Source organism: Cebus imitator, unplaced genomic scaffold (assembly GCF_001604975.1).
Source record: "Cebus imitator isolate Cc_AM_T3 unplaced genomic scaffold, Cebus_imitator-1.0 Scaffold9, whole genome shotgun sequence".
NCBI classification, from domain to species: Eukaryota; Metazoa; Chordata; class Mammalia; order Primates; family Cebidae; genus Cebus; species Cebus imitator.
The window spans coordinates 7,725,798-7,746,750 of record NW_016107324.1 but is presented as its reverse complement, the minus strand read 5'-3'; the positions used below and the strand labels follow the sequence as shown (position 1 = coordinate 7,746,750).

The 20,953-nt window shown below is 39.0% G+C and overlaps 1 protein-coding gene across 3 annotated transcripts in view; it reads right to left on the bottom strand.

The window, feature by feature from the left end:
• FBN1 (fibrillin 1) overlaps window positions 1–20,953 on the bottom strand; it is a 235,950-nt gene that overhangs the window by 174,550 nt on the left and 40,447 nt on the right. For all 3 annotated transcript variants that reach the window (XR_001830020.2, XM_017545034.2, XM_017545044.2), the window contains exons 4-6: window positions 20,705–20,803; window positions 11,969–12,064; window positions 8,134–8,229 (exon numbers count right to left, since the gene is read on the bottom strand). Coding sequence is in view for 2 of the 3 variants with exons in the window: in XM_017545034.2 (XP_017400523.1) it covers window positions 8,134–8,229; window positions 11,969–12,064; window positions 20,705–20,803 (291 nt within the window). In the remaining variant the exon portion in view is untranslated. The remainder of the gene's footprint in view (window positions 1–8,133; window positions 8,230–11,968; window positions 12,065–20,704; window positions 20,804–20,953) is intronic.

The window sequence follows — 20,953 nt, the reverse complement described above, 5'->3', positions numbered from 1 at the left end:
ACAAGAGCTATACATTCCTCTCATGATTCTATCATCATGCCTTGCTTACTGTCAAAGCTTTATTAAATATATGCTATACTTGTTATATCTCATTGACATGACTGCAAGAGATTGAGCTTATCACATATATTTGATCAAAAGTCTACCAAGACAGAGAACTTGAGAAATTAGGCTCAGCTCTGAGGCCCTTAGTTCTTTCTTTTTTTTAATGGTTTACTTTTCAAGTCTCAATGCCTCCTCTTTTTGATTTTCTAAGATGCTACTTTCTGAAGAGTTGGAGAAGCAGCAGAAGGAAAGAGAAGAAGGAAAATTGGAAATCTAGCAGACACCTTTGGTAAAATTTGGGTGTATATTCCTGGAAGCAAAGTTCTAGATTTCTACTGTCCAAGATGGTAGCCATATGTGGATATTAGCTGGCCAAACTGAGATGTGCTGAGTATCATGGTTTCATCTATATCTGCATTAGATTTCAAAGACTTAGAATGAAAAAGAGAATATATCTCATAGATAATTTCTGAGTATCTATTGATATAAAACTTTTGAATATATTGGGTTAAATAAAATATATAATTAAAATTAATTTCACCTGTTTCCTTTTACTTTTCATGTGGCTACAAGAAAAGTTAAAATTATATGTGACTCACATTATATTTCTATTGGCCAGGGCTGTTCTATTGTTTGAAAATCCAAGACCAAAAAGTGGTTCAAATACTAAATGTGGCTACCAACTTATAAAAATTAGTTTCACCTTTTTAATAAGCTCATGAGAGCTAAAAAATAAAGTAAAAAAAAAACTGTTTTTGAAGATGAAATCATGATACTAAATTTAGCAGTTGTATTAAATGATTAGCTTTGAGAACACAAGAGAATGTTAGAATCAAGATTTCAATTGAAACACCAAGAGAACAGATGCCACATTCTAAGTCAACTGTGATACTCTGATGCATAATTTGCAAAATAGGTGATGATGACCTCTTGAATCTTTATGCATATTCAGAGTATTCAAATGTCCAAAGTAGTAAGTGACAGGAAGCGGGTTACTCAGGAGAGGGCTAGGTGGTTACTAGCTCTTCCTAGGAAAGGGTGGAGGGCCACATTATGATGCCAAGTCATTAGAGAGGCTTCAGGGAGACTGCTCAGATTACATGATATGTATCCCAGAAGTAAGGAGGACACTGTGGACTTGGGACTGTCAGATGCCCTGAAACTGGCTGTCCAGATGCTTGGACAATGCTTCCAATGAGCATTTACTAATGTGTCAGTAGTCTGCACTCCAGCACTTTATTGTGGTAGAAAAAATACATGAATGTGTTCTGCCATCAAGCTATGGGCGACCAAAAAGAGAGCTGACGTGGACTGAGCCTAGGTCCTTTCCCAGATGGCTGCTTGGAGCAGCAAAGAGAACTCAAGAGGCTAGAGGTACCCCTGGGTGCCCGGGGACTAAGGAAGAAAATGTAAGCAACAGTCAGAACACAGATGCCTCTGCCCCCATGAAGGGACCTACAGGGGAGAAAGTATAAAACGGATCAGATGATTTCATCTCCCAGCAAGAAAAGTAGTAGCCTAGCAAGTGGGTCGAGAGGGACAATGGGTGGGAGATGAAAATCAAGCTACTTTCTGGTTGCATCCCACCCACCCTGCTTGTTCATACCAGGCAAGTACAGCCTGCAAGGCAACGGAGCATGTGTGCCCTCAGTGCTACAGTTACCCAGCCACAAAACGAATGTCTGTGTCAACAGATGCAGTTCCTGGAACTATTCTAGGAAAATCCAGTTTATTCAATGATCCACCAGCTGCCACAAATGTTGCAATACCACTTTAGATGCACAGTAACATTTAGGGCTTTTTTGCCTCTGCTATCTACATACTGTTACTTTCCATTGAAACTAAATAACAAAAGCGAGGTTCATACAGGCCTTCAGTATAGTTTACTAATGACAGTTTATGGGTTTGTTTTTTTTTTTGCTTTTGGAAAGAAGAAAATATACATAGTTCACAGAGCTCTGCCTTCCAAAGGCACCTGGAGAATGAGAGTTAATTACCCTGGGAACTTCAGTGATAGCCATCTGCAATTTAAAATTATGTAAAATTGGTGTCAGAAATGCAGCTCTGTAAAACTTACTTCCACATAGAAAAAAATAATGAATCTACTTTTTATCAATACCTTCCTGAAAAACACCAGCAGAAAAAAAGCAGAGGAAAATCAGCTCCTGACTCCATAAAGCTCTCTAAACAGGTCTTGAGATAAGGTAATGATTTTACTTTCTTTTTTGAAGCAGATGTTTCCAAAACGGACTATCCGATTATTATATATCTGGATAATTACATGTTAGTCCTTTCCATTCATTAGATACAATATAGATGCTGCCTTTTTTGATTTATATTATATGTGTTTATAAATTGCTTAATGCAATATTTTTGAAAGTTACTCAATAAAATAATTAGGAAAATATCTGCGCAAAATCATTTTTATATCATCCGAGAAACAAGGGGTGAGGATAAGTTTCTCAAATGTCAACTGCACATATAAGAATAAGGTGGAATTACAATCAACCTATCTGTTGTTTGTTCTATTCTGTTTCATTATTGTCCAAAGAAACAAGCACAAAAACCTTTTCCAGCTTCATTAGGACAGTAATTCCTAATTACAAGTACATGCACGAATAGCTGTTCGCTTTCAACTGTTCTGCTTATCTAATGAACTAAGGATTATTTCCATCCTCTTATTTTTATTCTACTCTACTTTGGCCCCGATTGTTTCTTTTCCTTAAAGCTATCAGTTCGACAATGCTTTCCCCATGCTTTATCTACTGATAGCCAGCATAACAGCCAACAGACTTTTATAAGTTGGCAGAAATCCAAGTATTGTTTTCACAGTTTAGATTTGGGTAGGAATTTAACACAGAACAAATGCATCAGGATTTAGAAGAATCCATGTGCATGCTCATATTCTGAGAATACATGATGAAGAGCTTCAAATGGAGTAATGAGAGAAAACTTCTTGCTATTTATGCTTCCAAAAGGCTTCATCCTCTGGCTCACATAAAGTTTGACATTAAAACATTAAACCGATTCCATGTGCTTTATGAACCACATGAGAAAATTATTTTTGCTGTTTTTAAATCTAAGTCTGCTTTTGATCTCAAACAGCTAAAATGTGTGATTATCCACTGTAGTCACTAGAATTAACAGTAAATTATTGTAGGCTATTTCTAAAAACTCAAATGCCTCCTCAAAAGAGGGGAAAAAAATCACATACTGATTTGCATATGTTGCTGATTCTGTAAAGGCAACTCCAAAAAAGGGTTCCAAATACATTTTGAGCAGTTGCGACATTATATGATAAACATTATATATAAAACTATCCAGTTTTCCATGATAACTGCACTAAAGGACATTATATAATAAACATTATATAAAAAACTGTTCAGTTTTCCATAACTGCACTAAAGGACAACCTTCATTCTGTATGCCTACTTCCAGGCGTCTTGGTTCAGTCCTTTGGAGTACATTTATATGTCCTGTAAACACACAGGAATCTGTCTCTTTCCAAGGGCAGATTTGTACACTGAAATCAATCAAATAGGACAATATTCCAAAACCCTACATTGGAAATATCCAAGAATATGCAAGATTTCTTTTGGCTGTTTATCTATGAACTCCACTCTAAAATTCATAGTTATGTTTCTTCTTACCATTCCTCAGAAAAGTCTTCAGTGTTATGAGTGGCCCCTTCCAGTGAAGTTCAAGTACTACACAGTGGCTGTGTGCACAGGCTTAGGAGCCAGAATGTCTAGGTTCAGGCCTTTATTTTACCACTTTTAAGCTGTTCCTTCTTGGACAAGGCACTTGATCTCTCTTTGCCTCTGCTTATTCCACTATAAAATGGGACTTACTATAGGAATTTTCTCATAAGGCTGTTGCAAGTCATCAAAGTGAAAAGCTCAGCACACTGCCTGGCACTCCGAAAGTACTCAGTACTCAGTACATGTCAGCTGTTCTTAGGTCCGATGGCCTCTTTATGATTCTCACTCTCAGTCCTTCGATGAGTCTAACAATTGCCAAGTTATTTCTTGAACTCCTTTTTGTTTTTTTGGCTCAGCGATCTCCTGGTTCTCTTGCTCCTCTTTATGTTTTGTGTCTCTTTGTTTCTCTTCTTCCCTAAGCCTACTCATCATCACACTCCACCCCCCATGTTCAGGTCTCTCTTCATCATTCTTCTCCTTTTTGTCATGACCCTGAGAAGTCTCATCCACTCATATGATTCACTGTGTTTAATACAAGAGCATTTAACAAGATTTTAAATGTGCATTCTGAGGCAAGATGGCAAGACAAAGTGATTCCACATTTTTTTTGTTAGCAGTAACTATGGCAATGTACAACTAGCTTGTGTTGCCATTGCCAAAACAGGCACTGACCTCACTTCAATAATCTGATAACAAATGCTAACATACAGTACCCCTGAGCTAAGACAATGATTAAGCTCTACCAGTTGCTCAAGGCTCAAGCAGAGAGAAGGCAAAGGGTGGGGGTAGGAGGCAACAAGAAAACCACAAATGTGAGAGAAGGAAAAATTTTAAAAACTTGGGGTTAAAAAAAATAAAGAGATGCAATCTTTGACAGAGAAAGCAGCAGGAGGTGGCAAACTTGAATGCCCCCAAGGGCTAGTACGTAAGCTAAATGAATAAACTTGAGCAAGATCTGACAATAGGCAGTGGTGGGGACTATGACAAACTAGAAGATGTACTTAAGGATATTCCTATTCAGCTTTTAAAAAGTAGACATCGCAGGCCAAATAAGCCACAGCTTTCTGTTTTTTGTCCTCTGGGTGTAGAGAAACAATGGTAATGGCAATGGTAAAATATATCATTGCTACCTGCCCATTGGGAATGAGGCTGGCTGGCAGAGACTTTTTTTTAAACAAACTTATCTTAATGGGAAAAAGCTGCAAGTAAGACAAATTTGCTTTATAATCTTATTACATTGTTACATGACTGTTATGATTCATAATTCAAGCATGGATCTGCTGCTCCTCTTCATCACAAACCAAAATACTATGTTCAAGGATGATTACGATTTACTTGCTGGCTTAATGTGATACAAATCCTGCCAGTATGACCCCCAAAGGTCTATTTCACACTCACAGTGAGTCTCTGAGGTAGTTACTAATGTATAAAAGTTCCAAGATCTCCCAGGAACAAAGATCTTTATCCTGAAAAGTACTTATAACTGACATTCTAAATGTTCCCTTACGTGTGCGTTACATCATGACAAGAGGTTTTTGTTTGTGTTTTTACTGCCACTTAGTTTTGATCAAAACATACTTTCTTTTCGCATCCCTGTTGACTGAAAAATGACAGTCATGTGGCCCTGAAAGATCATTCTTCTGAAAGATGGGACCAAATTCAATTAGGTATCAACACTGTGATCAGCTCTGTTTAGCATGAAACCAATGAAACCGATATTCAGGATTGTTGTTGGCCAACAGCAATTATTTCCAGGAGATACGTGTTCATATCCAATCATTATATCTCCAGGTTTTCTGATGCTATTAAATGAATCCAGTTCAACATCTATCGGCCATGTACTGTGCATCAAGCAGTAAGGCTGGAATTAAGATGATGATGAAACTGTAGTTGCTTCTGAAAATTTATGCTTTAGTGAGGGAGATCAGAAACTTACTGTTTTGACTTAATGTGGTAAATGGTATAAAAAGAGATGTGGAGAGAGTACTAAGGAAAAATGTAGATGAAGAGAGAAAGGAAAGTAATAAAGGCCTCCTGGGTGTTGATTTTTAAAAATAAAACATCACATCCCAATTAAAACAGAATACAATCAATGGAGGTACTTATCCAGTAATAAGTACCTCAATAAGTATACTAACCCACCATCAGAAATCACACTGAATACTTTTCCACACTTCAGGATGGATCTGTCCTGACTCAGTGCCACGTTTTTATTCATCACTCTTGAAATCACAAACATACATTTAAGTAAGAGGATCTACTGTCTCTAATTCTTTAAAGAGGTAAGCAGATGACTTTCATAAGAGCAGAAAACAGTGAAGACTCCACAAATGGAAAAAGAAATCTGAAATAAAAAAGACTCCCTTTCCCTGTGTGGTATGGGAAAGACGCTTATGTTTTCCTTCTCCCATCGAAGCTCTGGGACTGTACCCATGGGTAAAACAGGCAGTGGGTAATGACTAAGTCTCTCTTCTGCTCCCCAATCTCCACTACCACAAATGCCTGAAAATCTGCCACTTGGGGATGAATCTGATTTTGAAAATCACCACTGGGAAAATATTTACAACTTAGTGCAGATTTCAGGATAGCCCTTTTTCCTGAATGGGAGCAGCTGAAGACACCCCAAAACTTGGAGAAAACTCTGAGTAATATGCCAGTTTTGATTAGTAGCTTAGTAATTTAACCCATTCAGGACATTTCTTAATCTTGGGCAAAGATCAAATCTTCGAAGAAATCACTGTGGAATGGTTCAATATCCTGCCCTTTATTTTAGACTGTATTATCAACAATATCTGAACTATGAGCATCAATAGTCTTTGCAGCAAATCCTCAACCACTTTGTTAAAATGGTTACAGGAAAAATATTACAGGTAAAATGCCCTGTAACTTCATCTTATTAGTGATTTTTCTAAAACAAATTAAGCCCAGCATTATCATCTGAGAAGTTATTTCCACATTCCACTCCACAAGCTACACGTTAACAATTTTAATCTCCTACAAATTCATTGATTAAGTAACAAGGACACAGAAGGATACTACCTAGTAGAAATAGTTTTTAGTACTCTGGACCATTATAAATAATTATTAGCCAATTAAAAAAAATCTGTGCAAGTTGTAAAGAGAAGCAGTTTAAGGAGGGACTCCTAAAGGATATCAACATGCAATATAAAGGTTTATTATGCATCACACATCAATACCATGCAGTGGCCCTATCAATAGAGATACAATATAATTTATCTAGTAATCAAAATAATCACCCCAGAGTTTCTTGCTAAAATGAATATTATTGCCTTATTAGCAAATAACTAAATTTAGATAAACTTATAAAAATAGACAGAAAATAAAAAATTTCTCACAAACCACTCTCTGCTCTTTGCTTCCCTCCAGTATATGTTTTAAATGACACATTCAACATCTGCTACTGAATCTTTACTTTCCATCCTAGAATTAGATCTCTATACAACTTTGACTAAAAGAGATTATTGCAGTTTAAAAGTCCATGCAGATTTTCAATTACAGTTTTATGTAACATAAATCTTCTAAACTTTCATTATAAAACTAGGGATGATGAGAAAAAAGCTATAAATGTAGAGACAAGATGATTAATAAGACCAAAACTTAAGAATATTACATATCCACATAGATCTCAATATCATATTTGCATTTTCAGGTAGGCAAATCAGGTAGAATGCTTCTTTTAATTAAGAGCAGCAGTAAGCGTTAGACTTGAAGAACACATATTCAAATTAAAGGTTTATTATGTATGTGGCCTTGGGGACATCCCTGGACCTCTTTGTGCCTTGATCTTCTCATATGCAAAAGTAAGGATGATTTTACACACTCTAATAGACTGCAATGACTACTAAATAAACCATCTACACAAAGCAGTTTCTCAGCAGACACTCAACATATGTATGGTGAGTTCTGAATGCTGAGCTTGTACACCTCTACAGCCCCCAACAGTTCCAACAGATCTTTAGGTGTGCTTTTCATACAGAACTTCTCCCTTTCCATACATATGTTTTATTGAGACCAGTTCTTTAATTCATAGCATAATTGAGAGCTTAATCCTTACCCTTACAGAAAGTTCTCTTCTTTTTATGCTGATGCCAACTGGTAATTATGTATATGCTCATAACTGAGTACCACCAAATTAGCAAATATGGGAATTTAGGTAAACTTTCACTGGCAAACATTGCTGAATATCATGCATAGATTCAGAGCTACTGTCTTGTCATCCTAGGGACCTTCCCAATGGCAGTTCAGAAATCCCCTCAAAGCTCAGCAAAACTCACGAAGTAGCCAAGTAAACCCAATGTCTGTGCAAATTAATAACAGCTTTAGGTATCAGCATGTCTTTATGCAAAAGATTTTAAAAAACCATTACCTCTTTCACACTGGGGTCCTGTAAAGCCGTAAGTGCATGCACATCGATTTGGGGCCACACACCTTCCTCCATTGAGACAGCCACTTTCACAAACAGCTGTAAAATAAGGAGAGAACTGAGAAGTTTTACCCGAAAATAAATGCTAATGAAGTAACACTTGCGGTCCCCTGGAAGGACAACAATAAAATATCTAATGTCACCCTGGTGTTTGTTTTGAACGGTCACTCTATAGTTACATATCCTCAGATGTTCCTCAGTCAGAATAGATGAGTTTGTATCTGTGTTAATGCTGTCTATTCTGTGAAGCATCAGAGCAATGCTTTCAGTTCTACGTCAAAAACAGTAGTTTCTAAGACATGTCACTGGTTGGGAACTGTGTGTTAGCAAACATTCTTTGGCTTACGATTTATGTTTAATTTCAACAGGGCTCCCATAAGCGGAAATATCAGCCCCTCTGATGTCACCCTTACAGAAATGTAGCATGTTAAATTGCACAATTAACTTCAAACAACAAAAGACTAATAATGATCTTCAGTAATTTAGGTACCATAACGAAAGTCCAGTTGAGAGTTTTAACAGAACCTATGGAAACTATTGGTGCAATGAGGTCTAGAGATGTTTGAGGGCAGGCTATTTTGCTTTCTAGAAGAGACATTAAAATAGGAATTGAAAGTTCATGTGCTGAACAACTCCTCTTTGTACAATTTCCTGTAACTCGCACATGCATGGCCTCTTTCTAGACATCTTCATCATAAGTGGTAGGCTCTTCTCTGCCAAATACGGCAGTCCCACACACTCTTCAAAGCTCAGCTGAAATCTCACTGCTCCATGAGGCTCCCCCAATACCTCCATTCAAATTCCTTCCTCCTTATATATTTTCTATACATTTTTCCATCCATTACCCCATAGCAGTTATGAAGTTGAGCCACTAATACTACCCCTCAAGAGAATCGCCTGAAAGGAGTTTAGCTGGCAGACAGCTTCCAGCTGCTGTACCTTCAGATCTGCTGTGGTGTTCATATCAAGGACATGCTCATGGCCAACGACTGAACACAGCACTAGGATACTAAAGCCTGGCCATTTCTACCCATCACGGAACTCTCTGATGGGCACTTTTTGCTCTGGGTTCTCCATCAGCCTGGCCAAGGCTTTTTTTGGAGCTACACTACAGACTGAAGTTCCTTCTATGCAATTGTCCTTCCTTCCCTCCCTCCTTGCACAGGGTCAGGCAGGCATCATGGTCTAAAGACCATTCCCTCCTACTTCAGCTTCCTCTTTCCTTTATTCTTCACAGGACTTTTTCCCAATAAATCTTTTATGTCTAATTCTGTCCTGTTATTTTCTTGGCATAAAAGGACCTGAACTGACACAACTCTTTTTAGCCAAAAATTATGGCAGGAGTCCATTGCTCATCATATAATCAGAGAGGTTTATGTAAATTAATTGTCTTCTTTGTCTCTTGATTTATAGTTAGGGAGAATGAAGAGCTTTTAAACAGAAAAGAAATTTTGAGTTTGCCTAAGTCAACCCTCCCAGTTTACAGATGAGGAAGCTGAAGTTTAGGAGAAGTGTTTAATTCTGCCAGGGTTAATTAAGCACTTGGGTGTTGGGGTTTGGCTAAACTCTCTCAGGAAGCACCAAGGGGCACTGGAGAGATGCCCAGCAGCCCCTCTGGTTCTCCTGGAATGCCTCTAATCCAGCCCCATCTCGCCCTCTCACAACCACAGCCTTCGTTAGGACTTGTCTTTCTGCTCCTGCTTTGTCCTCCTCCAGCTGCACTTCCACACTGTGATCGTTCTCCCTGTAAACCTTCGTAAGTGAAGAGTACTAAGGTTGATATTTCACAGCAGTAAACATATGGGCTATGAAGACAGACTGCTTGGGTTCCAACTCCAACTCTGCCGATTACCATCTATATTCCCTTAGAAGAACTACTGAAGTCCCTGTGGTCCAGTTCCCTCATCTTCTACAGGGTAACATTCATGCCCTCTAACACAAAGGGTTGTTTTCATATTAAATGAGTTAACACACACAGAGTTTTAAAATGTGCCTAGCACACAGTAAGCACAGAGTAACTCAAAAGACGTATGTTGTTGATGTTGTTAGTGTGTTTTCTTTGTTGCAGTCTCACTCCTCTTTCCTGGCCTTACTTTGGAAGAAAACATAGTATGCATAAAGGCATCAAAACCTGGCCCATGACATCCTATCTGACCTCACTTCCTTTCCCATCACTCCCTTATACACTTAAGCTCCAGCAATACCAAAGCACTTGCTATGTCCCATATGCCATGCTGTGTCTTGTGCTGGTGCTATGTTCATGCTCTACCATCTGCCCAAAAGGCCCATTCCCCATCACCTGAGAGGTAAACTCCTACCCATCCCTCAACACTCAGCCCAAGAATCACCCACACTGGCGAACCTGTCCTGCCTCTCCCTTCTCCATGCTGGGGTACACAGAAATCAATCAATATTCTTCTCCTACTGCAATGTATGGATGGTGATATGGTTTGGCTATGTCCCCAGCTGAATATCATCTTGAATTCTCATGTGTTGTGGGGGGGACTTAGTTGGAAGTAACTGAATCATGGGGGCTCTTTCTCATGCTGGTCTCAGGATCGTAAGTCTCACAAGATGATGGTTATTATAAGGGGGAGTTGTCCTACACAAGGTCTTTTTGCCTGCTGCCCTCCTTGTAAGACGTGCCTTGTTGCTCCTTGTCTTACGCCATGACTGTGAAGGCTCCCCAGCCATGTGGAACTCTAAGTCCAATAAACCTCTTTCTTTTTGTAAATTGCCCAGTCTTGGGTATGTCTTTATCAGCGGCATGAAAACAAACTAATACAAATGGTCACTAGGGAATCCTACACATTTTTGTTTATTTATAATAACATTATTAATCTTAAAAAAGGAAGAATTAGAAGCACCAAAAGCAAAAATTAGAAGCACCCTGAATAATGCTCATCATTAAGAATGTATTAAATAAACAGTAAAACGTCCACGTAATAAAGTATTAGGCAACCATTAAAATGTATTTTAAAATGTGTAATAACATGAGTATACTTTGAATAAAATATTAAGTGAAAAAGTGGTATGAAAAACTATATATACAGTAAGAACTCAAGTACCAAATATGCATTACAAGTCTAGAAGATAGTATCTGGAATGATGAAATCATGAATAATTTTATTTTTTTATAGTTTTAAACTTTTACAAATTTTCCGTAGGGTATATATGTTCATCTTAAAGTAACAAAGAAAATAAGCTTTTTATAAAGAATGTTCATCTTCTGCAAAGCACGGGGACTCGTGGAAAGCAGACACAATAAACGGTGTGTACAAATGAACCACCAAACTGAACACTACATAATAAGTACTTCAGTAGCAGAATCTAGATTGAGAAATGAGAGGGATGTGTATACCATTAATCAAGAGAAAGGACCTGTTCAGAGAAAATGATGGGGCTGAGTTTTGAAACATTTTATTTGAGAAGCTTCCTGAAAATCCAATTGTTGAAGTTTGGCAATAGAGTGGAAGGTATCTGCCTGGAATGAACAAGAATTCTGCTCCTCTAGTGGTGACTAGAAATCAAGATCAGGCAAGCAGGGTAGTAAAGGTAAATAAGAGGAAAATGAATTAAACCACCTGTTGCCAGCATTCCAATTGGAAATTTGGTAGCAAGTGTTCTGAGTAAGTGATTTGTTCATCTGTAAAGGTCACTAGACACTTGTAAAAATGCTGTGTCCCAGGTAATCAAAGAACATCAGCACTTATTTCTTTATTCTCCTTCTCTCCAAACAGGTTAACATCTAGAATATGTATAACTGTGGTGTACTTACGTTGTCCGCAGTGAGTCCCTATGTATCCTTTCTGGCACAGACAGTGATCGTCACTGCAGCTACCTCCATTCAAACAGCGAATGCTGCAGTGTTGTACTTGAAAAAAAAGAAGAAAAATTCAGTTTTGCAACTTAATGCATAGATTGCAACAGCTCACAGGAATTGATTTGTAGTTATTTAAAGAGAAAATCAAATAGTTTATCAGGATTCATCCAGTTTTACCCAGTAATTGAGACCTAATTGAGAATGCTAAACATAGTATTAGTTGTTTGTATAAAATCATTTACCATGCAATGTACTGTAATTGTTTCTTTGGCATTCACTTTAATAGTGCTAAATGACTTTTTAAATTTAACAGAACTTACAAATCAATATCATTTTTGTAATTTATACCAACAAGAAAGTATTGCCTTGAGTAATCATGTGAGACAAGATTATGACGGCAATAATTTTCCCATGAAAAGATTTAGCATCCCAGGTAGGTGGCGCATGGGAACAGTTAAGAGTAGCAAATTCCACAGAATTTTGTTAAAAGAAATTTTAGAGGCAGAGTAGAGAAAATAGAAAATACCTAGAAAGGCATTTAATAACAAGACTGCCTGATGACAGGGACAGCTGGATTTGTCTGAGAAAGAGCTGCTTGTTTAAACTTTAACCTCGAACTAAGTAAGATCCCCATTTTCACCTACAGGAGTGTACATTTCAGGGTCCAGAGTAGAAAGACCATGGGCTGACAGCCTTAGACCCCAGACAATGAGACACCTGAAGAGGCTGGAGTAACAGACAGCCACAGGCTCCATGGTGAGCAAGAACAACAGCGCAGGCACGTCCTCTCATTTCTCCAGTGTTCAGGCTTTCTCTAGGTCAGTAATTTAAGTATGCTACCAGCACTTCCAAAATTCTAGGCTACTTCCTAGTTCAAGGATTGACTGAATTATTCATTAATCCCTGTAGATGCCTGCCTACACGTAGAGGCCAGGATTGGGCATTGGAGGCTTGGCTTATTCTGTCTGGTCCTCCAAGTTGTGGGAATAAATTTCCAGGGAAAAAATGTTTAATACTTTTAGCTAAGGAGAAGAGAATATCTTCTTTCTACACAAAAGCAGAAATCTGCTGTTTATGCTCACTCTTCCTGAAGCACAGAGGCCAAATCTCTCCAGAACAAACAGAAGATTCCACCCACAGCCACCCCGTTCATTACCCCTCATTAGGAAGCCTCAGCCATGGTATTGCAAAGTGGCTACTTGACTTCAGGAGAAAGGGACAATTTTTATAAGGAGCTACACAAATCGCAGCCTGATAATAGGGAAGGAAAATGCAGAATGCCGTATCTACTATACCCTTTCACAGCATGAAGAAGTCGAGTTGAAAGTTAAATGCCTTTTCAAGGACATGCCACAAGAACATGCCACACACTGAAACACCATCGAAGGCCTGTTTCTATTGAACTAGGGCCACCTCCATCTCTCAGCATTCACAGCCTCCTCAGCATGGCCCCAGGTGTTTTTCAGGGCTCCTCAGCACATTCCTAATATGTCCTATGATTCCATCTCCTGATCTACTTATCAGTCATTCATTCACTCAACAAATATTTCTGAGTGCCTACTGTGTGCCATGCAAAACACCCAGCACTTTCCTTTTCCCTCTGTAGAACCCCCTCCCTAACCTGCCTCCTGTCTCCTTGCCCCTAACTCCTAAACCCAACACAAAACGCACACAGTTCTTCCCCAAACCTGAAATCCTATCTCCAAGACCCATTTCAAATATTGCTTTTTTCCCTTGATCTTTTCTGATACCTCCCAAACAAAATGTGAGCCCTCTCTCCTTTCTAATAACTTTATATTTCTCTTTTGAAGCATATATTACATAATCCAGCCCATTTTTCGTTCTTTCTCTCCACCCCATTTGTTTAAAAACTTCTCACGAGTGGGAAGTTTCATGAGAATTAATTATGCAATATCCCCATAAGTCCCTAGAGTAGCACTTTGCTTATATGTAAGTGCTGTATAAAACTATGCTAAATTTTTATTTACTTAACTCATGCTGCCTGATACTGACGTCAAAAGCTATATCCAACGACCCAACTGAGACTTAGAAGATGTCCATTGTGTCCTAAGCACTTTTACAGCTCTACTAAGTAGGTTGCTATTAAAAATATTTTTATCTTTGTTTCCGCATGTATAAAAGCAGAAATAACTCCTTTGTTGGAGCATTAAAATCAAACAACCTCGGAAACTGATTAAAACAGTTATTTTAGGCTCTTATGATTCCATTAAAACATCTCAGCCAAAATGCTGTTTTAACTAAAAAGCTATCTATAAGTAGTATACAAAGAAAAAAATGATTTAGTGAAAACTTTGAATAATATTCTAAGTAGGTCAGGAAAAGGTGTATAGTTGCTTTAAAATTTGAAGTTAAACTTAGCTTCATCCTATCTTACAAAAACAGTGAAGATTGGGAAAAGCACAGGAAATGATGTCATCTGTCAAGCAGCATAGGAACTCAGCCTTCAAACTGATTTCAATTAAAGCAGTCCCTGCCAAGAGCTAATTTCCATTCCCACATGAGCAACAAAGCCATTTAACTACTTTGAGATAAAAAAGCTAACAGTAGTTTAAATAGTGGCTTTACATTATTTGTTCAAGTTGAAAATCAGAATGAATTCTTCTTTCTGGCAAGAATGATAAGTTTACATTTAAATGCAATATAATAAAATCCTCCCTGATATGTATTTTTTAACCCTGTCTTTCAGGCAAACCTTTACCAGCATAAAATATTCTTTCTTCTTTAAAAAATAAAAGCAGTCATTCAGACTTGTGAAACAAGAAGACATGGTGAGTCCAGTGACCCACACAAACCAAGGAACCATGCATGAATCCTTGGGAGAAGCCGGGAGGAAGCAGGGTCAGCATAGATAATATGCTCTGAATCACCTGCTCTGCCACCATGTTTACCATGGGAAACTGTATTCGTTGTGAGTCTTAGATCTTTAGCGGGGGAAAGCATTCCGATAAAGGTGGGAGTAATCGCTCAGGATTTCTGTGGGGAAATAAAGGAACTAGAGGAAACAGTTTACAGAGAATATATACCCAAATTAGTTTTCTTTTGTATTAAGTCCTGCCATTGATGCATATTCTACATTTGCTCTGATTTGAACAAGAGTTCCAGATGTGTCATAATGAAGAGACCAAGTTCTACATCTCTTAAAAAAGCCAAATGAAAACTAGGGGTTCCTCCTATACCCATAATGATGCTATATTCTTTTCTGGATACACTGAGTACCCCAAGTCAGAAGAATTGTTAAACTCAGAAACTGAAAAAACTAGGAGAATCAGAGTGCACCGATCCTGCCACATGCAGTGAACCCTGAGAGTCCTAAAGCCACAGTGAGGACCTGCCCTTGAAGGTGAGCAGACAGCCTTAAAGGGTTTCATGTAAGGCTCAATATCCCAGAGCTAACAGAAAATGTTGCCACTTTCCCATACCCATAAAAGATTCCAAATTAATTTTGTGTTCATATCAGACGTCAGTGCGTCATTTTAGTCATTCAACAGTGAGTTCCTGAACGTCTTTCATTTGATAGCATTGGCCAGGAAGAACATAAGAATTTTCTTTAGATTACAGCCCAGTACAGATTAGTTCTTAAATGATTCATCAGAAGAGAACAATGTGAATGAGAGAGAGGCAAGGCTGGCATTTGGATCCAAATACCTCAGGTAATGATTTTCTTTGGGATGCATTAGGTTTGGAATGATTCTAAAGACCTGCCATCATCTTGGCAGGCACAACTGGCAGAAAGAACACTGAGAGCAATTTGCACATAAGCATTTGTATGGTGAACATGTGATTTTAATTTAGGCACTAGGAAAAGCATAGACAGACAAATTAAACAGCTAGACTAACTTCTGGACTCGACACCTGAGACAACAGTCCACAGTGACAATCAGAGTCACTGCAGGACAAAAACAATGTTCATTTAGAGAGATAACAGCAATGGCATTTCCCTTAAGTAAACAGATGTCTGGGGATGCCTAAAGACCCACAGCTGGGAAGGGAAACTTCACTAAAATTCTCAAAAAAAATCTAGCCAAGCTGGAAAAGCTCCAAGTTAAATGACAGCAGTGATAAAGGTGCTTCCATAAAGGGCAGACTAGGAAGCAAAGAATTCAACCATTTCCAAGGACAAGTCTGAGTAGATTCCATGCATGCCTCTCCTCCCAGTTCATATAAATCCCACACTTCGCAGAAAAGCTTTCTGAAGGAGGACTTCATCCAGAGTAGCTATAGTACTACCTTCCCTTCCTCTGAACGTCCCCCAACTTTCGGGATTTGGTTACACCACACTCCCTCAAACTTGCTGACACACTGGTCCAAAATTGTTCTGCTGGCCTTCTTATACCCTTAGAGCTCAGATTAGTGTTGGAGTATAAATGCCCCAAACTCTCAATGAATTGAAGTAAATTAAATGAGAAAATGTGCTCCAAGTATAAGGGGTTTGATCCAAGTATAAGGGGCCTCAAGTTGATATATAGGTTTGACACCTATATATCTATCAAATTTCTATCAAAATCCTAAAAGGTTTGTAAATGTAGACAAGATTAATCTACGGTTTTTACAGAAAGGAACTAGAATAGCTAAAACAAAAAAGGATAAGGTGGGAGAAATCTGTCTACCCATCCTGGGCAACAGAGCAAGACCCTGTCTCAAAAAATAAGTAAATAAAACTATGAAACTATTAGAAAAAAGTTGGAGAAAATCTTCAGAATCTAGGAGTAGACAAAGCATTCCTAGACTTGACAATGAAAGCATGATCCAATCAAGGGAGAGTTGATAAATCAGACTTAAATTTGAAAACATCTGCTCTATGAAAGATCCCATTAAAAATATTAAAAAGCAAGCTATAGAGTGTGATAAAATGCCTGCAAATCACATATCTGACAAAGAGCTAGTATTTCGAGTATATAAAGATTTCTCAAAACTCAGTGATGAAATAATAAACAATTCAGTTAGTGTCTGGACAAAGAGGCCAGGCGTGGTGGCTCTTGCCTATATTCCCAACACTTTGAGAGGCCAAGGCATGAGGATTGCTTGAACTCAGGAGTTCGAGATCTGCAACATGGCAAAACCCTGTCCCGACCAAAAATATAAAAAACTTAGTGGGGCATGGCGGTGCACCCCTGTAGTCTCAGCTACTCAGGAGGCTGAGGTGGGAGGATCAATTGAGCCTGGGAGGCGGAGGTTGCAGTGAGCCAAGATCGCGCTGCTGTACTCCAACCTAGGTGACAGAGTGATACCCCATCTCAAAAACAATATTTACTTAAAACTAAGAATCTGGACAAAAGACGTGAAGAGACCCTTCACTGAAGAAGATACACCGATGGCAATAAGCACATAAAAAAGACGTGCTTATTATGCATACGCATACATATATGAACATATATGTACATATGCTATTGTCTAAATGTTTTTGTCGCCACAAAATTCATATGTTGAAACTTAGTCCCTAATGGGAGAGCATGGAGCAGTGAGGCCTTTGGGGAGGTGATTAAGTCATGCAGGGACAGCCCTCATGAAAGGATTAGTAGCCTTATAAAAAAAGGCCTGGGAGACCTGTTTGCCCCTTCCACCATGTGAGGACACACAGAAGGCACCATCTAGGAGGAACAGGCCTTCACCAGGCAGGCAATCTGCTGGCCTCTTGATCTCGGACTTCCCAGCCTCTAGAACTGCTAAAAAATACATTTTTATTGTTTATAAATTACCCAGTCTATAGTGTTTTATTATAGCAGCCCAAACTGACTAATATATATGTCAAATTATAGAGTTTATTAATCCCAGTGTTACAAGCTAATATATATCTGTGTGTGTATATACACATATAAGAAGAATGAGTAAATTCATGTATCAGTAAACCATAATAGCTCTATATTACAATTAGGATTCCTCAAATTCCATTTCTAACCACAGAGACTGACACAGCAAAGAACAGTCCTAAAGAGGGCTGGAATTAAAGTCTAGAAAAACTACTGTTTTGACCTTGTCTAGCTAATCATGCTTTTGGTGCTGAATGACGAATGTCACGAGTTCCACCAGCACTGAGGGAAGCCACAACTTCCTGTTGTCCAAGAGAATCACTGGCAGGTACTTTGAACCTTCTGGAAATGCAATCTCTCATTCAGGTCACTAAGAGATCATTTTCTATTCTCAGAGTTACATGACCCTCAAGTCAAAAACCACCTGAAAGAACAACACTCCTTCCATTCTGTTCATATTTAAGTGGGAAAATTAAGACTTTCTGAAGTCCCACCACTTGCCCAGACCCCCTTGATCCCTATCACATAATTAGTATTAAATTTTTCATAGGAAAAATTGGTGCAGTGATCTAAAATGACCCTTTCTGGTAGAACCACTTGAAGTGAATGCAAACATTTCACTGAGTAGAATTGTCCTTCTCTTAGCAGGGAAGTTGGCAAAGTGATCAGGATGTTCCATGGAATGGCACAGCTCTTCCCTAGAACATCACTCCAAAAGAGGAGAAATGAATTCTGATCGTCCCTAGCTACCCTTAATATTTTGCTGTCTTTAATTCTGCACATCGTTTAGACAAACCCAACAATTTTAAAGATTTCAAATACCCCCAAAGATCCTGGTGAAACCAGAACCTCCTCCTTACACTACCCTCATCCACAAGCTACCTGGGGACTTTGTCCAACGTCCAGGTACCACAGATATGACTGAAACGTCCTCAGAAAGCACCACCCACAGTCTTGGATTTTAGTCTCCCGACTAAATCCGGCCTCGGGACCTTACTCCTATACTCCTCGCACCCCACAGTTAGCTTGGATTCTGCCAGGCACCTGGCTTTTCCCTCTGGTCTTGTTAACATCCTGTCTCCACATCTCATGATTCCTACTCAATAGATAAGTCATTATCAGTCACACTATCTCAGCTTCATACCCAGTTTTACCATCTGGCTATACTTCTGCCCCCAGAAGAGTACAGTGTTGTTAGTTGGTTCAGGACCAATCTGAGAGATGAGGTCTATTCCCAACTTTATTACTGCATTTTTTTTTCCAAGCCTGAGATGCTTAGGCCTCAGTGGCATCCCGGAAGCCACCCTTATAGAGAAGAGGATGCCCAACATGTTCCCAGATGTGCTGCCGGCTGGCTTCTCTGCCTCATTCTATTCCTCCAGTTCAGGGGCCCTTGCTATGGAGAATGAACCTGCTGTTACTTGGAAGACGCATATTCGAAGCCAAACTGAGATCAAGTAAGACTATGCTACATTCAGTGCAATAAGCAAGAGTCCCAGCCCATAGGGGAGTGTCTATCCCAATTTTAACAGGCCGTATTTAGTAAAAGGTGGCTATTATTTTTTGGGCTCCACCAGAAGCAGATTCTGAGATGATAATTTAAATGGAATAGTTTGTTCTGAAATTAATTCTCAGAAACACTGGTAGGAAAGGGGGAAAGTGAGACAAAAAGAGAAGGGAGCTAATAAAGTACATTATCAAATCTATTATCACTGTGAACGATGCGGGCTCAGTCCCACTAGGGAGCTTCAGGAGACAGTGCAGAGTGAGCCTCATCGTTACAAACCGAGAAGCAAAGAAGCTGAGGCACTTATCCAACCACTCTACATCTGTTGTTGGTTAAAAGCTGCTTCTAGGTCCACTGACCCCCAGCACTTCCAGGTTGCCCTGCATGCAGACCTGGCATGCTCGCTGGCCAGAAAAGTATACAAAGCTGTCAGGCAGAGTCTCCCGTGTTCATCCATGAAGCCAAGGGAGGCAAGAGGGCACCAAGAGTGCTACACAGGACAACTCGCCCTAACCTGTTAATTTGCTTTGAAACGCGCTGACATGGTAGGACTCTTAACAGGTAATGAACCTTGACACACTAAAGTCTCTACTTGCAGTAAACAAAAGAGAATGCATTTATCCCACAGTGTTTTTCTTTGAAACTTTGTCAAAATAGAACACACGATGGTCGAGGGAGGGGTGCATTTTCTCACCAGATAAAAAGAAATGGAAAGGGGACCTAAGTTTTTTGTCATGGGGACGGTCAAAGTTTTGAGGGGCTGTTTATACAAACAAAAACTTCAACTTTTTAAACAACCAATTATGACTCACTTGCCCAAACCCCCAAAAGAAAAACAGTGGAACAAGCAAACAAAGGCTCTGAAGAATGAACTGTGGATATTCATCTGGCATCACAGAATGTGGCAAAATTCTGAAAGGAAAAATAGGTTTATGCTTCATTATAAATCACCCCAGAAACCTTCATAACGACTTCTCACATTTTCTTCTTGTAAAGCAGGGGTCTTGAGTCTTAAATAAGTTTTTAATCAGATTCAGATTTCAGTACCACAAGGAAGAACGCCTAAATTTCTTGAGCCAAAAATGTTCATTAAACAACCATTTCTTTGAGCACCTTTTATGGTGTTTACATTGGAGATACAAAGATGAATAAGGCGGTACCTACATAAAAGGCCATAAGCTTTATACTATTCATAGTAACTATGGCCCATAGGTAATTTTCCTATAAAGAGTAAAGAAGGGAAATGAGAGGCCAGATGAAGGAAAGCCTTTCCAAGTATTTTGGGCAGAACAGAGAAGGCAGATGTTCTAGTGAAAAAATGTATTGCAGGAAAGAGAAAAGCCAAAATCAAATTTAGGAGAAAATGGGGTGTAACCACATAAAATAATATTATATATAATGACATGTTAGACTCACTGGATCTGGAGCCACAGGAAGGAGCTATCTGACCAGATGGGCAAGTGCACATATTTGGCCTCGAACAAAATCCATCCCCACAGGAATGCCGGCAAATGGCTGTGAATAAAACCAGAGGTCTTTTAGCACATGGATTCAGAGCACAATTAGTTATAGGAAACTGATCCTCAAATGAGGAAGCCTGGGTTCTCAGGTCCCTCACAAACTTTGCTATCATGACTTATATGACCTTAAGCCGTAGGTGTACTC